General features: G+C 60.3%; 1 protein-coding gene across 1 annotated transcript in view; it reads left to right on the plus strand.

Moving 5' to 3' along the window:
- The window catches only part of DNM2 (dynamin 2), a 32,497-nt gene that overhangs the window by 985 nt on the left and 14,263 nt on the right, over nucleotides 1-17,249 (plus strand). Inside the window, exons 2-12 of the mRNA XM_041409647.1 lie at nucleotides 4,032-4,105; nucleotides 5,629-5,778; nucleotides 5,885-6,088; nucleotides 6,230-6,328; nucleotides 7,208-7,368; nucleotides 10,307-10,449; nucleotides 10,627-10,762; nucleotides 12,685-12,752; nucleotides 13,008-13,146; nucleotides 15,799-15,885; nucleotides 15,959-16,029. Of these exons, the coding sequence (XP_041265581.1) occupies nucleotides 4,032-4,105; nucleotides 5,629-5,778; nucleotides 5,885-6,088; nucleotides 6,230-6,328; nucleotides 7,208-7,368; nucleotides 10,307-10,449; nucleotides 10,627-10,762; nucleotides 12,685-12,752; nucleotides 13,008-13,146; nucleotides 15,799-15,885; nucleotides 15,959-16,029 (1,332 nt within the window). The remainder of the gene's footprint in view (nucleotides 1-4,031; nucleotides 4,106-5,628; nucleotides 5,779-5,884; nucleotides 6,089-6,229; nucleotides 6,329-7,207; nucleotides 7,369-10,306; nucleotides 10,450-10,626; nucleotides 10,763-12,684; nucleotides 12,753-13,007; nucleotides 13,147-15,798; nucleotides 15,886-15,958; nucleotides 16,030-17,249) is intronic.

Below are 17,249 nucleotides of genomic sequence, written 5' to 3' on the forward strand. Positions count from 1 at the left end.
CGGCCGGCGGAGCGGGGCCCGCGCTGCGCAAACGGCGCAGCGGCCGCGCAAACGGCGCAAGGGCCGCGCCGGTGCCGGGCCCCGAGCGGCGGCGGCGCCGGGAAAGGCGGCACCGAACGGGGGCGGGGCGGGGTTTTTTTGGGAATGCTGAGCTGCGTGGGGCCTTCCTCCCCGCCACCGTCATCGTCCTCGCCGTGGGGCTGCGCCCCGGAGATAGGAGCGGTGCTGGGATGGGCGCGGGAGCCGAGCGTGGCCGCGCCGATAACGGGGAGCGGAGCTCGCCGCCCTCCCGGCGAGGCGGAGGGGTCATCCCGAAAATCAGCAAAAACCGCCTCGGGCACGGCTCTGCCCCTTTGTCCCCATCGTCCCCGTGCTCTCCTGCCTCTCGCTGCGGGGCTGTCACTTCCTGAGGCACCCACAGCACCCTGGTGTCTCCCCTCAGCCTCTGCATTCCCAAAATTCCCAACCATCACGCGGTTTTCCCGCTGTTTCAGGCTGGCCGGGGCATCTTTTCCCCCGTGGAAATGCCCCACGGGGAGCTTTCTCCGCTGGATCCCTCCCCTCCTGTGGCGTTGATCCCAATCCAGGCTGGGATCCATCACTTCTCCCTTCTAAACGGATTCCCAGCCTGGGTTTGGGCTTTTCCAGCGCTCAGGGGTGGGACGGTGGAGCTGTTCCCCCATCCTGAATTCCTGGGAATTCTGGCTGCCTTTAATTACAGCTGGGAAAGCATCCCTGATAATTAAACCCCTTCACGTCGCAGCAGCCGGATCCATCCATGCGGGAATCCTTCCCCACTTCGTCTTGTGCTAATTAGGGTTAATTACACCCCAGGGGCGCCCTTGGGAATGGGACACTGAGGAATGCTGGCCTGCGACAATGAGGAATCGCCATCCCAGCTTTTAGGGGCACTTTTGAGGCTCCCACCCCGGCGTGGCTGAGCAGGGTTTTCTCTCTGGATCACAAATTCCAGCTGGGATGAGCCAGGGCCCCGGGGCTGTTCCCACTGTCCCAACGATCTGCACGGATCCATCGAGCCACGATTGGAAACTGCCCCTGGGGGGGTTGATTCTCTGGGTTTTTGCAGCTGTTGGAGCTTTATTTTGGTTTTTCCGAGCCACCAGGAAGCCCTGGATCTTTGTTGGGAGGCCCTGCTCCTGTTTCTGTGGGTTTTGTACCCTCAAAATACATGGGAAGATAATCCTGAGGGACCTGGAATTGGGCTGGGAACCCTCTAAATCCATGCCTTAGCCTAACTGAGCTGGGATTTCCCCACGGGGGAAGGGCCTGGCCTCACTGGGACATCCTTGGGGGGGTTGGGATTGGTGCTGGGGGGCCTGGAGCGCCCCAATCCCCCAATTCAGTGGGAGAAGCACCAAGGGAACGACCTGGGATGGTCACCAGGGTTCCTCGTGGGCCCCAACATCCCCCTTTGGAGCCTTGTCCCGGCCCTGCTCTGCCAAATCCTGACGTCCCAGCCCTTCCCGGAGCTGTCACTGGCCTGGGGGACAATGGAGCCGTTGTCCCCCCGGGGGTGGGGACAATCCCTGACCTCAATGGGGCTTTATGAGCCCTTGTGCCGGGGTTCACCCCGGGCTGGGGGGTCCCAGGGGAATGGGGGCTGAGCCCCAGGGTTTGGGGAAACACGGGGAGAGCTGAATCCCAGGGGAGCGGGACGAGGGCAGCGACCCATCCCGAGGGATTGGCCCAGGCCTGGGGGGCTGGAGGGGTCCAGGGGTGAACCCGTGGGATTCCCCTCGGTTTGGTGGGAGCCACGAGCAGAGGAATCCCGGGAATTCTGTCAGGAATGGGAAGGGAATGGAGTGGAGTGAGGTGGAACCTGCGTTTGGGAACGTGGAAACGCGCTCAGGTGTTTCCCCAGGGATTTTCCTGGCACGGGGAGGTTCCCACCGCGCTCCTTCACCTTGAGAACTTTGTCCCTTTGTCCCTTTGCTGGCCCTGGTCACACCTGGGCCCAGGTGGGAGGCGGCAGGATCCGGGCGGGTGACGTCCCGGGGCTCCTTCGCGCGTCACCGGATCCTGCCGGGCCGGACGCGGGGACGCGGGGCTGGGTGGCACCTGCCACCCGTCCCTGTTCCTTCCCGGAGTCCCCTCCTTTCCCCTGGACCTGTGACCTCCAGCTGAGGGAGCTGGGAATTCCCGGGGGGGGCTGGGACACGGGGGTCACCTGGATTGCCCTGGGATGGGGGCTGGGGGTCACCTGGATTGCCCTGGGACGGGGGCTGGGGATCACCTCGATTGCCCTGGGGCCCTGGGATGGGGGCTGGGGGTCACCTGGATTGCCCTGGGATCAGGGCTGGGCATCACCTGGATTGCCCTGGGATGGGGGCTGGGGGTCACCTGGATTCCCTTGGGATTGGGGCTGGGGATCACCTGGATTCCCTTGGGATGGGGGCTGGGGATCGCCTGGATTCTCTTGGGATTGGATCCGGGGATAACCTGGATTCCCCCAGGATTAAGGCTGGGAGCCAGGGATCACCTGGATTCCCTTGGGATGGGGGCTGGGAGCCAGGGATCACCTGGATTCCCTTGGGATGGGGGCTGGGGATCACCTGGATTCCCTTGGTATTGGATCCGGGGATCACCTGGATTGCCCTGGGATCAGGGCTGGGCATCACCTGGATTGCCCTGGGATGGGGGCTGGGGGTCACCTGGATTCCCTTGGGATTGGAGCTGGGGATCACCTGGATTGCCCTGGGATCGGGCTGGGGGTCACCTGGATTGCCCTGGGATCAGGGCTGGGGGTCACCTGGATTGCCCTGGGATCAGGGCTGGGGGTCACCTGGATATCCTTGGGATTGGATCCGGGGATCACCTGGATACCCCTGGGATGGAGGCTGGGGGGCACCTGGATTGCCCTGGGGATGGGGGCTGGGAGCCCGGGATAACCTGGATTCCCTTGGGCTTGGAGCTGGGGATCACCTGGATTCCCGTGGGATGGGGGCTGGGACCCAGGGATCACCTGGATTCCCGTGGGATGGGGGCTGGGACCCAGGGATCACCTGGATTCCCGTGGGATGGGGGCTGGGACCCAGGGATCACCTGGATTCCCGTGGGATGGGGGCTGGGACCCAGGGATCACCTGGATTCCCGTGGGATGGGGGCTGGGACCCAGGGATCACCTGGATTCCCGTGGGATGGGGGCTGGGACCCAGGGATCACCTGGATTCCCGTGGGATGGGGGCTGGGACCCAGGGATCACCTGGATTCCCCCGGGATCTGGACTGGCACAAGGGGATCACCTCAATTCCCCCAGGTTTGGGGCTGGGAGCCAGGGATCACCTGGATCCCCCAGGATCAGGGCTGGGACAAGGAGGCAACAGCAGAGCCAGAGGTGTTGGACCCCCCTTAGAGAGAACCACCCTGAGCCCAGCATTCCCGTCGGGATCAGGACATTCCCTCTGGGGCCTCCCCGAGGTCCCTTCCACCTTTTCCCACCCGGGGCCGTCCCGCCCGACCTGTCCTCCCGGTTGGGCAGGAAGCGAATTTCCGGGCTGTCACCCCGGCTCCGGGACAGGGCTCGGGCTCTGCCGGGAAGGCTGTGACACCGCGGGGGTGACGCCGTCGGGGTGACGCCGTCGGGGTGTTGTTGTTGTTGTTGTTGTTGTTGTTGTTGGCGTTGTCGTGACGTCCGGGCAGTTCCCGTCAGAGCCGCTCCCCGGGTGATCCCGGGCACTTGGCACTCCCCGTTCCCAGCTGGCACTTCCCTGTCCCCAAAGGGAAAGGGGGTGGTGACAGCCCCAGCCCAAAGCTGCCCTTGGAGCGCCACCTTTTCCAGGCACGATTCTCCCAAAAAAAAAAAAATTCCGGGTGCTGAGGCCAGAAGGAGTTTTGTGGGAATTCCCTGCTTTCCGTGGGGATCTGCCCTCCCAGCAGTGTCCTGTCCTCTCCCCCAGGAGAGCAGGAATCGATCCCTGTGTTCCCAGCCCCCTCCCTGGGCTCTCCAGCGCTGGAGAAATCAATAGGATTGATTAATTAATCAATTGACCCCATCCTTTCATCCCTTGCAGGGATTTCCTTCCCCGTGGCTCTGGGATCGTCACTCGCCGGCCTCTCATCCTGCAGCTCATCTTCTCCAAGACGGGTAGGGGGGCTGCAGAGCGGGGAGTGAGCTCCCGTGGGGGTGTGCAGCCAGCTCCCAAATTCCTGCTTATGGGGGAGGAATGCAGGGCAGAGCCCTGGGAATGCTGGGGAGGCCAAGGAAAAGCGAGGAACATCCAGCTGGCCACGGGGGGGTGACTCCTTTTCCCAGCCAGATTCCCTTGGTTACCATCAGCCCTTCCTCCCTTTCACCTTGACCGGCCGGGCTCTTCTCCTGCCCGAAAATCCCGGGATTTGGGTGAATCCCAGAGCCCCTGGTGACCTCCTGGGAGCTGAGGGAAGGTTGGAGGAGGCGGTTTTGGGGCCATGGGAGGGTTGCTGAGGGCTCTGGGCTGAGGTGGCTGGGATGATTGCAGCGCCGAGGTTTGCGCTCTGCCCGCACGGAGGGAAGGAGGAAGGAAATTGCAGCGTCGCAGCGCGGCCCCGGAGCTGCTGGGATCCCTTTTTTGGGGCAGATGGGGATCCGGGGGAGCTTGGTGTGCTGCAGCCCCTTCCCCATGTCCAGCAGCCCCTTCCCCGTGTGCTGCAGCCCCTTCCCCTTATCCTGCAGCCCCTTCCCCGTGTCCTGCAGCCCCTTCCCATTCCCCTGCAGCCCCTTCCCCATGTCCTGCAGCCCCTTCCCCGTGTCCTGCAGCCCCTTCCCCTTCCACTGCAGCCCCTCCTGGGTGTCATGCAGCCCCTTCCCATTCCCCTGCAGCCCCTCCCCCTTATCTTGCAGCCCCTTCCCCATGTCCTGCCGCCCATCCTCATGTCCTGCAGCCCCTTCCCCTTATCCTGCAGTCCCTTTTGGGTGTCCTGCTGCCCCTCCTCATGTCCTGCAGCCCCTTCCCTGTGTCCTGCCGCCCATCCGCATGTACTGCAGCCCCTTCCCTGTGTCCTGCCGCCCATCCGCATGTACTGCAGCCCCTTCCCTGTGTCCTGCCGCCCATCCGCATGTACTGCAGCCCCTTCCCTGTGTCCTGCCGCCCATCCGCATGTACTGCAGCCCCTTCCCTGTGTCCTGCCGCCCATCCGCATGTACTGCAGCCCCTTCCCCGTGTCCTGCAGCCCCTTCCCCTTCCACTGCAGCCCCTCCTGGCTGTGCTGCAGCCCCTTCCCCATGTTCTGCAGCCCCTTCCCCGTGTCCTGCAGCCCCTTCCCTTATCTTGCAGCCCCTTCCCTATATCCTGCAGCCCCTCCTGGGTGTCCTGCAGCCCCTTTCCCATGTTCTGCAGCCCCTTCCCCGTGTCCTGCAGCCCCTCCCCCTTATCCTGCAGCCCCTTCCCATGTCCAGCAGCCCCTTCCCCATGTGCTGCAGGCCATCCTCGATGTCCTGCAGCCCCTCCTGGATGTCATGCAGCCCCTTCCCCTTCCAGTGCAGCCCCTTCCCTGTGTCCTGCAGCCCTTCCCCATGTCCTGCAGCCCCTTCCTCACATTCCCCACTCACCCCCCCATATCCCCCTGCCCTGCTCCATCTCCATCCCCCCGAACATTCCCCGTTGCTGACATTCCCAACCCCCCTTCCAGAATATGCCGAGTTCCTGCACTGCAAATCCAAGAAGTTCACGGATTTCGATGAGGTTCGCCAGGAGATCGAGGCGGAGACCGACCGGGTGACGGGCACCAACAAGGGCATCTCCCCCGTGCCCATCAACCTGCGCGTGTACTCCCCACACGGTGAGGGAAAATCGGGCAAAAATCTGGGAATTCCGGGGCCGTGCAGCGGCGAATCCATCGGGAATCTGCCTCTGGATCTTCACCCATCCATGTGTCCCCCACCCAGTGCTGAACCTGACCCTGATCGACCTGCCGGGGATCACCAAGGTGCCCGTGGGGGATCAGCCCCAGGACATCGAGTTCCAGATCCGGGACATGATCCTGCAGTTCATCAGCAGGGAGAGCAGCCTCATCCTGGCCGTCACGCCGGCCAACATGGACCTGGCCAACTCGGACGCGCTCAAGATGGCCAAGGAGGTGGATCCGCAGGGTAAAGGGATGGGGATGGCCCCGGGGAGGACCTTCCTCGTCCTCTTCTTCCTCTCCTGGCAGGGCCAGGGGTTCCTCTCCGTTCCGTGGGTCCCTGTTGTGCTTGGCTGGGATTCATTGGGGTCGACCCTTGGCTCCCCAGGCCTGAGGACCATCGGGGTCATCACCAAGCTGGACCTGATGGACGAAGGCACCGACGCCCGGGACGTGCTGGAGAACAAACTGCTGCCCCTGCGGAGAGGTACGGCTGGCCCGGGTCCCCAGTGTCCCCTGGGTCCCCCTCAGGTCATTCTGTCACTCTGTGTGTCCCCCTCAGGTCGCTCTGTGTGTCCCCAGTGTCCCCCCCTGCCCTGTGTCCCTCCCTCCTTCTCTCTGTGTCCCCTGCCCTGTGTCCCTCTCTCCATGTCCCCAGTGTTCCCTATGCCCTGGGGGTGCCATTCCCTGCCCAGGTGCCCCATGGTGTCCCCATGGTGCCCCCTGGTGTCCCCACTGCCCCACGGTGTCCCTGCTGCCCCACGGTGTCCCTGCTGCCCCATGGTGTCCCCGCTGTGCCCCCTGGTGTCCCCTCTGTGCCCCATGGTGCCCCCCGGTGTCCCCACTGCCCCTCGGTGTCCCCGCTGCCCCTCGGTGTCCCCGCTGTGCCCCCCGGTGTCCCCATGGTGTCCCCATGGTGTCCCCGCTGTGCCCCGGTGTCCCCGCTGTGCCCCACGGTCCCCACTGCCCCACGGTGTCCCCGGTGTGCCCCCCGGTGCCCCCGGTGTCCCCACGGTGTCCCCATGGTGCCCTACGGTGTCCGCTGTGCCCCACGGTGCCCCCCGGTGTCCCCACGGTGTCCCCATGGTGCCCTACGGTGTCCGCTGTGCCCCACGGTGTCCCCCTGGTGTCCCCGCTGTGCCCCACGGTCCCCACTGCCCCATGGTGCCCCCGCTGTGCCCCCCGGTGTCCCTGCTGTGCCCTGCTGCCCCCCAGTGCCCCCGGGTGTCCCCGTTGCCCCCCGGTGTCCCCGCTGTGCCCCAGTGCCCCCCGATGCCCCCGCTGTGCCCCCCAGTGTCCCCCCGGTGTCCCCCCAGTGTCCCCCCGGTGTCCCCCCGGTGTCCCCACGGTGTCCCCGCGGTGCCAGGCTACATCGGCGTGGTGAACCGGAGCCAGAAGGACATCGACGGCAAGAAGGACATCCGCGCCGCGCTGGCGGCCGAGCGCAAGTTCTTCCTGTCCCACCCGGCCTACCGGCACATGGCCGAGCGCATGGGCACGCCGCACCTGCAGAGGGTCCTCAACCAGGTGGGCAGCCCCCTCCTCGGGGAAAGTGGGAATTTTGGGGGGTAGGACAGCCAATTCTTGCCTGGGAAAGTGGGAATTTTGGGGTGGGACAGTGCCTTCCTCCTGGGAAAGGGGGAATTTGGGGGGATAGGACAGCCAATTCTTGCCTTGGAGATTGTTAATTTTTGTGTGTTGCATGTGCCCCCTGGTGTCCCCTCTGTGCCCCATGGTGCCCCCCGGTGTCCCCACTGCCCCTCGGTGTCCCCGCTGCCCCTCGGTGTCCCCGCTGTGCCCCCCGGTGTCCCCATGGTGTCCCCATGGTGTCCCCGCTGTGCCCCCTGGTGTCCCCTCTGTGCCCCATGGTGCCCCCCGGTGTCCCCACTGCCCCTCGGTGTCCCCGCTGCCCCTCGGTGTCCCCGCTGTGCCCCCCGGTGTCCCCATGGTGTCCCCATGGTGTCCCCGCTGTGCCCCGGTGTCCCCGCTGTGCCCCACGGTCCCCACTGCCCCACGGTGTCCCCGGTGTGCCCCCCGGTGCCCCCGGTGTCCCCACGGTGTCCCCATGGTGCCCTACGGTGTCCGCTGTGCCCCACGGTGCCCCCCGGTGTCCCCACGGTGTCCCCATGGTGCCCTACGGTGTCCGCTGTGCCCCACGGTGTCCCCCTGGTGTCCCCGCTGTGCCCCACGGTCCCCGCTGCCCCATGGTGCCCCCGCTGTGCCCCCCGGTGTCCCTGCTGTGCCCTGCTGCCCCCCAGTGCCCCCGGGTGTCCCCGTTGCCCCCCGGTGTCCCCGCTGTGCCCCAGTGCCCCCCGATGCCCCCGCTGTGCCCCCCAGTGTCCCCCCGGTGTCCCCCCAGTGTCCCCCCGGTGTCCCCCCGGTGTCCCCACGGTGTCCCCGCGGTGCCAGGCTACATCGGCGTGGTGAACCGGAGCCAGAAGGACATCGACGGCAAGAAGGACATCCGCGCCGCGCTGGCGGCCGAGCGCAAGTTCTTCCTGTCCCACCCGGCCTACCGGCACATGGCCGAGCGCATGGGCACGCCGCACCTGCAGAGGGTCCTCAACCAGGTGGGCAGCCCCCTCCTCGGGGAAAGTGGGAATTTTGGGGGGTAGGACAGCCAATTCTTGCCTGGGAAAGTGGGAATTTTGGGGTGGGACAGTGCCTTCCTCCTGGGAAAGTGGGAATTTCTGAGGGGGCAGCCCATTCCTGCCTGGGAAAGTGGGAATTTTGGGGTGGGACAGTGCCTTCCTCCTGGGAAAGTGGGAATTTTTGGGGGGGCAGCCCATTCCTGCCTGGGAAAATGGGAATTTTGGGGTGGGACAGCCCATTCCTGCCTGGGAAAGTGGGAATTTTGGGGGGTAGGACAGCCAATTCTTGCCTGGAAAAATGGGATTTTCTGGGGGGGCAGCCCATTGCTGCCGAGGAAAATGGGAATTTTGGGGTGGGACAGCCCATTCCTGCCTGGAAAGTGGGAATTTCTTGGGGGGGCAGCCCATTCCTGCCTGGGAAAATGGGAATTTTGGGGTGGACAGCCCCTTCCTGCCTGGGAAAGTGGGAATTTTTGGGGGGGCAGCCCATTCCTGTCTGGGAAAGTGGGAATTTTGGGGTGGGACAGTGCCTTCCTCCTGGGAAAGTGGGAATTTTGGGGGATAGGACAGCCAATCGCCTGGGAAAGTGGGAATTTCGGGGTAGGACAGCCAATTCTTGCCTGGAAAGTGGGAATTTCGGGGGGGGCAGCCCATTCCCGCCTGGGAAAGTGGGAATTTCGGGGGGGGCAGCCCATTCCCGCCTGGGAAAGTGGGAATTTCGGGGGGGGCAGCCCATTCCCGCCTGGGAAAGTGGGAATTTCGGGGGGGGCAGCCCATTCCCGCCTGGGAAAGTGGGAATTTCGGGGTAGGACAGCCAATTCTTGCCTGGAAAAATGGGATTTTCTGGGTGGGCAGCCCCCTCCTCCGGGAAAGTGGGAATTTCTGGGGGGGCAGCCCATTCCTGCCTGGGAAAGTGGGAATTTCTGGTGGGGCAGCCCATTCCTGCCTGGAAAAGTGGGAATTTCAGGGTGGGGCAGCTCCTTCCTGCCTGGGAAAGTGGGAATTTTGGGGTGGGACAGCCAGTTCTTGCCTGGAAAAATGGGATTTTTCAGGTGGCACAACCCATTTGTTCCTAGAAAAGTGGGATTTTCTGGGTAGCACAGCCCATTCCCACCTGGAAAAGCAGATTTTTCCGGGGTGGCACAGCCCCTTCCCACCCAGAAAATCGGGATTTTCCAGGTGGCACAGCCCCTTCCCACCCAGAAAATCGGGATTTTCCAGGTGGCACAGCCCCTTCCCACCCAGAAAATCGGGATTTTCCAGGTGGCACAGCCCCTTCCCACCCAGAAAATCGGGATTTTCCAGGTGGCACAGCCCCTTCCCACCCAGAAAATCGGGATTTTCCAGGTGGCACAGCCCCTTCCCACCCAGAAAATCGGGATTTTCCAGGTGGCACAGCCCCTTCCCACCCAGAAAATCGGGATTTTCCAGGTGGCACAGCCCCTTCCCACCCAGAAAATCGGGATTTTCCAGGTGGCACAGCCCCTTCCCACCCAGAAAATCGGGATTTTCCAGGTGGCACAGCCCCTTCCCACCCAGAAAATCGGGATTTTCCAGGTGGCACAGCCCCTTCCCACCCAGAAAATCGGGATTTTCCAGGTGGCACAGCCCCTTCCCACCCAGAAAATCGGGATTTTCCAGGTGGCACAGCCCCTTCCCACCCAGAAAATCGGGATTTTCCAGGTGGCACAGCCCCTTCCCACCTGGAAAATCGGGAATTCCGGGGTGGCACAGCCCATTTATTCCTAGAAAAGCAGATTTTCTGGGTATCACAGCCCCTTCCCACCCAGAAAAGCGGGATTTTCCGGGTAGCACAACCCATTCCCACCTGGAAAAGCTGGATTCCCCGCTCAGCTCTCCCCATCCCTCGGCAGCAACTCACCAACCACATCCGGGAGACGCTGCCCTCGCTGCGCAGCAAGCTGCAGAGCCAGCTGCTGTCCCTGGAGAAGGAGGTGGAGGAGTACAAGAACTTCCGTCCCGACGACCCCGCCAGGAAAACCAAAGCCTTGCTGCAGTGGGTGCCTCCCCTGGGAATTCCCACTGGGAATGTTCCTCTCGGGCTCGGGGGATGGGTGGGGAAACCTCTCCTGGAGCATCCCTGGGAGCTGTCGCAGGAAAAGTGGGATTTGCGCCCCGGCCGCGGGAATTTCGGGGATGTTTTGCTGCCTCATTCCCGGTTTTCCCGGCCCAGGATGGTGCAGCAGTTCGGGGTGGACTTTGAGAAGCGGATTGAGGGCTCAGGAGACCAGGTGGACACTCTGGAGCTCTCCGGGGGCGCCAGGATCAACCGGATTTTCCACGAGAGGTTCCCCTTCGAGCTCGTGAAGGTGAGGAATGGGGGGGTTCCTCTCCCTGGAGGCTTCTCCAGCCCAAACCATCCCAGGATCCCATCAAAATCCCGGGATTTGAGGCAGCTGGTCCGTCCTTGGATGGGTCAGTCTGGTGTGGTTCTTCTGTGGCTGCTGGACAGTGGGACAGCACTGATTGATTCCTGATTCCTGATTGATTCCTGATTGATTCCTGATTGATTCCTGATTCCTGATTGATTCCTGGTTCCTGATTTCCTGATTTCTGGTTCCTGATTTTTTCCTGGTTCCTGATTCCTGATTGATTCCTGATTGATTTCTGGTTCCTGATTGATGCCTGATTGTTTTCTGGTGCCTGATTCCTGATTGATTCCTGATTGATTTCTGGTTCCTGATTGATGCCTGATTGTTTTCTGGTGCCTGATTCCTGATTGATTCCTGATTGATTTCTGGTTCCTGATTGATGCCTGATTGTTTTCTGGTGCCTGATTCCTGATTGATTCCTGATTGATTTCTGGTTCCTGATTGATGCCTGATTGTTTTCTGGTGCCTGATTCCTGATTGATTCCTGGTTCCTCATTCCTGATTCCTGATTGTTTCCTGGTTCCTGATTTCCTGATTTCTGGTTCCTGATTTTTTCCTGGTTCCTGATTCCTGATTCCTGGTTGATTTCTGATTCTTGATTGATTCCTGATTGATTCCTGGTTCCTCATTCCTGATTTCTGGTTCCCAATTCCTGGTTGATTTCTGAGTTCCTGATTTCTGATTCCTGATTGATTCCTGATTTCTGAGTCCTGATTGTTTCCTGATTCCTGATTCCTGATTCCTGGTTCCTCATTGATTCCTGATTGATTCCTGATTCCTGATTGATTCCTGATTGATTTCTGGTTCCTGATTGTTTCCTGATTCCTGAATTCCTGATTCTTGATTCCTGATTGATTCATGGTTCCTGATTCCTGATTGATTGCTGATTCCTGATTGTTTCCTGATTCCTGATTTCCTGGTTCCTGATTCCTGGTTCCTCATTGATTCCTGATTGTTTCCTGATTCCTGATTTCCTGGTTCTTGATTCTTGATTCCTGATTGATTCATGGTTCCTGATTCCTGATTGATTCCTGATTGATTTCTGGTTCCTGATTCCTGATTTCTGATTGCTGATTGATTTCTGATTCCTGATTGATTCCTGATTGATTTCTGGTTCCTGATTGTTTCCTGATTCCTGATTTCCTGGTTCTTGATTCTTGATTCCTGATTGATTCCTGGTTCCTGATTCCTGGTTCCTCATTGATTCCTGATTGTTTCCTGATTCCTGATTTCCTGGTTCCTGATTCCTGGTTGATTTCTGAGTTCCTGGTTTCTGATTCCTGATTGATTCCTGATTGTTTCCTGGTTCCTCATTCCTGATTCCTGGTTCCTGATTGATTTCTGATTGATTTCTGATCCTGATTCCTGGTTCCTGATTGATTCCTGATTTCTGATTCCTGATTGATTTCTGATTCCTTATTGATTCCTGATTGATTCGTGGTTTCTGATTCCTGGTTCCTGATTGATTCCTGGTTCCTGATTCCTGATTGATTCCTGATCCCGATTCGATTCCTGGTTCCTGGTTGATTCCTGACCCTGATTTCTGATTGATTCCTGATTCCTGGTTCCCGATTGATTCCTGATCCCGGTTCCTGATTGATTCCTGACCCTGATTTCTGATTGATTCCTGGTTCCTGGTTCCTGATTGATTCCTGGTTCCTGGTTGATTCCTGTTCCCGATTCCTGGTTCCTGTTGATTCCTGACCCTGATTTCTGATTGATTCCTGATTCCTGGTTCCTGATTGATTCCTGGTTCCTGGTTCCTGATTGATTTCTGATTGATTCCTGGTTCCTGATTGATTCCTGATCCTGGTTCCTGATTGACTCCTGACCCCGATTCCCACTCCCTTTCCCGGCAGATGGAATTCGACGAGAAGGATTTGAGGCGGGAGATCAGCTACGCCATCAAGAACATCCACGGGGTGAGGCAAGTATCCCCCACAGATCCTCCCTGGACACAATTCCCGGCCCACATTCCCAGAGAAAGGTGGGAAGGGCTCTCCTGGAGGGGGGAATTTTCTCTTCTGAGGGTAAAATTGTTCTCCAGGAGCAGAATTTCTCCCTGGGAGCAGGAACTGCCTCTCCCAAAGCTGGGAATCGCTCTGTGGGTCAGGGAATCCCTCCCTGGGGTGGGGCACATTCCCAATCCCATCCCAATCCCATCCCTCTCCCTGGGCTCCAGGACGGGGCTGTTCACGCCGGACCTGGCCTTCGAGGCCATCGTGAAGAAGCAGGTGGTGAAGCTGAAGGAGCCGTGCCTGAAATGCGTGGATTTGGTGATCCAGGAGCTCATCAACACCGTGCGCCAGTGCACCAGTAAGGTACTGGTCAGCCCAGAGTGACCAGTAAGGGACTGGTCAGCCCAGTGTCACCATTAAGGGCCTGGTCAGCCCAGAGTGACCAGTAAGGGACTGGTCAGCCCAGTGTCACCATTAAGGGCCTGGTCAGCCCAGAGTGACCAGTAAGGGACTGGTCAGCCCAGTGTCACCATTAAGGGCCTGGTCAGCCCAGAGTGACCAGTAAGGGACTGGTCAGCCCAGTGTCACCATTAAGGGCCTGGTCAGCCCAGAGTGACCAGTAAGGGACTGGTCAGCCCAGTGTCACCATTAAGGGCCTGGTCAGCCCAGAGTGACCAGTAAGGGACTGGTCAGCCCAGTGTCACCATTAAGGGCCTGGTCAGCCCAGAGTGACCAGTAAGGGACTGGTCAGCCCAGTGTCACCATTAAGGGCCTGGTCAGCCCAGAGTGACCAGTAAGGGACTGGTCAGCCCAGTGTCACCATTAAGGGCCTGGTCAGCCCAGAGTGACCAGTAAGGGACTGGTCAGCCCAGTGTCACCATTAAGGGCCTGGTCAGCCCAGAGTGACCAGTAAGGGACTGGTCAGCCCAGTGTCACCATTAAGGGCCTGGTCAGCCCAGAGTGACCAGTAAGGGACTGGTCAGCCCAGTGTCACCATTAAGGGCCTGGTCAGCCCAGAGTGACCAGTAAGGGACTGGTCAGCCCAGTGTCACCATTAAGGGCCTGGTCAGCCCAGAGTGACCAGTAAGGGACTGGTCAGCCCAGTGTCACCATTAAGGGCCTGGTCAGCCCAGAGTGACCAGTAAGGGACTGGTCAGCCCAGTGTCACCATTAAGGGCCTGGTCAGCCCAGAGTGACCAGTAAGGGACTGGTCAGCCCAGTGTCACCATTAAGGGCCTGGTCAGCCCAGAGTGACCAGTAAGGGACTGGTCAGCCCAGTGTCACCATTAAGGGCCTGGTCAGCCCAGAGTGACCAGTAAGGGACTGGTCAGCCCAGTGTCACCATTAAGGGCCTGGTCAGCCCAGAGTGACCAGTAAGGGACTGGTCAGCCCAGTGTCACCATTAAGGGCCTGGTCAGCCCAGAGTGACCAGTAAGGGACTGGTCAGCCCAGTGTCACCATTAAGGGCCTGGTCAGCCCAGAGTGACCAGTAAGGGACTGGTCAGCCCAGTGTCACCATTAAGGGCCTGGTCAGCCCAGAGTGACCAGTAAGGGACTGGTCAGCCCAGTGTCACCATTAAGGGCCTGGTCAGCCCAGAGTGACCAGTAAGGGACTGGTCAGCCCAGTGTCACCATTAAGGGCCTGGTCAGCCCAGAGTGACCAGTAAGGGACTGGTCAGCCCAGTGTCACCATTAAGGGCCTGGTCAGCCCAGAGTGACCAGTAAGGGACTGGTCAGCCCAGTGTCACCATTAAGGGCCTGGTCAGCCCAGAGTGACCAGTAAGGGACTGGTCAGCCCAGTGTCACCATTAAGGGCCTGGTCAGCCCAGAGTGACCAGTAAGGGACTGGTCAGCCCAGTGTCACCATTAAGGGCCTGGTCAGCCCAGAGTGACCAGTAAGGGACTGGTCAGCCCAGTGTCACCATTAAGGGCCTGGTCAGCCCAGAGTGACCAGTAAGGGACTGGTCAGCCCAGTGTCACCATTAAGGGCCTGGTCAGCCCAGAGTGACCAGTAAGGGACTGGTCAGCCCAGTGTCACCATTAAGGGCCTGGTCAGCCCAGAGTGACCAGTAAGGGACTGGTCAGCCCAGTGTCACCATTAAGGGCCTGGTCAGCCCAGAGTGACCAGTAAGGGACTGGTCAGCCCAGTGTCACCATTAAGGGCCTGGTCAGCCCAGAGTGACCAGTAAGGGACTGGTCAGCCCAGTGTCACCATTAAGGGCCTGGTCAGCCCAGAGTGACCAGTAAGGGACTGGTCAGCCCAGTGTCACCATTAAGGGCCTGGTCAGCCCAGAGTGACCAGTAAGGGACTGGTCAGCCCAGTGTCACCATTAAGGGCCTGGTCAGCCCAGAGTGACCAGTAAGGGACTGGTCAGCCCAGTGTCACCATTAAGGGCCTGGTCAGCCCAGAGTGACCAGTAAGGGACTGGTCAGCCCAGTGTCACCATTAAGGGCCTGGTCAGCCCAGAGTGACCAGTGGGGACTGGTCAGCCCAGTGACACCAGTAACAGACTGGTCAGCCCAGTGACACCAGTCAGGTACTGGTCAGCCCAGTGACACCAGTAAGGTACTGGTCAGCCCAGTGACACCAGTAAGGGACTGGTCAGCCCAGTGACACCAGTCAGGTACTGGTCAGCCCAGTGTCACAGTGACATTCTGCTCAGCCCAGTGTCACCAGTAACAGACTGGTCAGCCCAGTGTCACAGTGACATTCTGCTCAGCCCAGTGTCACCAGCAGGGCTCTGACTGGAGCCATTCCAGCCCCTCCCTCCTGCCGCCGCCTCCCTCCTCCCCAAAATCCCCCTCTGGTAAAATCCAGGCTCACCCTGGGCATCCCCAGGCCTCTCCTGGCATTCCCTGGATCCCCATGGAACAGCCGGTATTTTGGGGACACCCCCCCATCCCTGGGGGGGGTCTCCTGGGGCAGGAACTGGGTGGGATTCGGGGGGCTTTGGTGGGTGCTGCTCCCCCCGAGCTGCCCGGCTCCATCCCAGCAGTTCTTCCCCTCTTTTCCAGCTGGGCTCCTACCCCAGGCTGCGGGAGGAGACCGAGCGCATCGTCACCACGCACATCCGCGAGCGGGAGGGCAAAACCAAGGACCAGGTCAGCCCCCTGCCCGTCCCCAGCCCCCCCAGGGGAGGGAACTGCCCCCTCCCCTGACTCCTGCTTCCCTCAGATCCTGCTGCTCATCGACATCGAGCTCTCCTACATCAACACCAACCACGAGGATTTCATCGGCTTCGCCAAGTGAGTTTTTTTTTTCCCGGGCCTGCGGGGGTTGTGGTTTCATTCTGGGGGGCACTGGAGTCTCCCACGTGCCACCAGCACCCGCTTCCCTCAGGTTTGGGCTGTGGGAAAGGGGCTGGGAAAAGCTCCAGCCTCAGGAATTGGGGTGAATCCCGATGGTTCGGGCTGTTGGAAGCGCCCTGGAGCTGTCCCACAGCAGGAATTGCTCCTTGTCCTCTCTGTCCCTCCTCATCCTCTCCCCTTCCACCTTCCCTGGTGTTTTCCAGCCCCCAGACTCCAGCTCAGGGTGCCTGGAGCCCACCCCCACTCCAGCCCCTTAAATTCCCACACTCCTCCTCCTGGTTTTTTTTTTTTTTGTTTTTTCTCTTTTCCCCCTTTTTTCTCTCTTTTCCTCTCCGGTCACACTCCCTGCTCTCCTCCTGCTCTCTGCTGTTTCCCCTTGGATCCATCACCTCTCTCTGTCTCTGGACTGTTCTGATCCTCTCGTGCCCCAGCTGTTTCACTGAGCAGCACGTGGCCACCGGGTGGGTACCGGGGGCAGCTCCCCCTCCCCGGGGCATCCCGGCACCTTCCCGGGGGTCTGGGGGGTCTGGGGAGGCTCCCCTCGGGGCTGGGAGCTGGGAGCTTGTCCTTGGCTTTGGGATCCTGGAGCTTCTCCTCCCAGTTCAGCTCTGGAATTGGGATCCTGGAGCTGCAGTCCAGCTTTGGGTTTGGGATCCTGGAGCTTCTCCTCACAGCTCAGATTTGGGTTTGGGATCCTGGAGCTTCTCCTCACAGCTCAGATTTGGGTTTGGGATCCTGGAGCTTCTCCTCACAGCTCAGATTTGGGTTTGGGATCCTGGAGCTTCTCCTCACAGCTCAGATTTGGGTTTGGGATCCTGGAGCTGCTCCTCCCAGTCCAGCTTTGGAACTGGGAACCAGAGAGCTTTTCCCTCAGATTTAGCTTTGGGATCCTGGAGCTTCTCCTCCCAATTCAGATTTGGAACTGGGATCCTGGAGCTTCTCCTCCCAGTTCAGCTCTGGAATTGGGATCCTGGAGCTGCAGTCCAGCTTTGGGTTTGGGATCCTGGAGCTTCTCCTCCCAGCTCAGATTTGGGTTTGGGATCCTGGAGCTTCTCCTCACAGCTCAGATTTGGGTTTGGGATCCTGGAGCTTCTCCTCCCAATTCAGATTTGGGTTTGGGATCCTGGAGCTGCTCCTCCCATTTCTGCCCTGGAATT

This window comes from Onychostruthus taczanowskii, unplaced genomic scaffold, assembly GCF_017590055.1.
Source record: "Onychostruthus taczanowskii isolate IOZ18803 unplaced genomic scaffold, ASM1759005v1 scaffold303, whole genome shotgun sequence".
In the NCBI taxonomy this organism is placed as follows: domain Eukaryota; kingdom Metazoa; phylum Chordata; class Aves; order Passeriformes; family Passeridae; genus Onychostruthus; species Onychostruthus taczanowskii.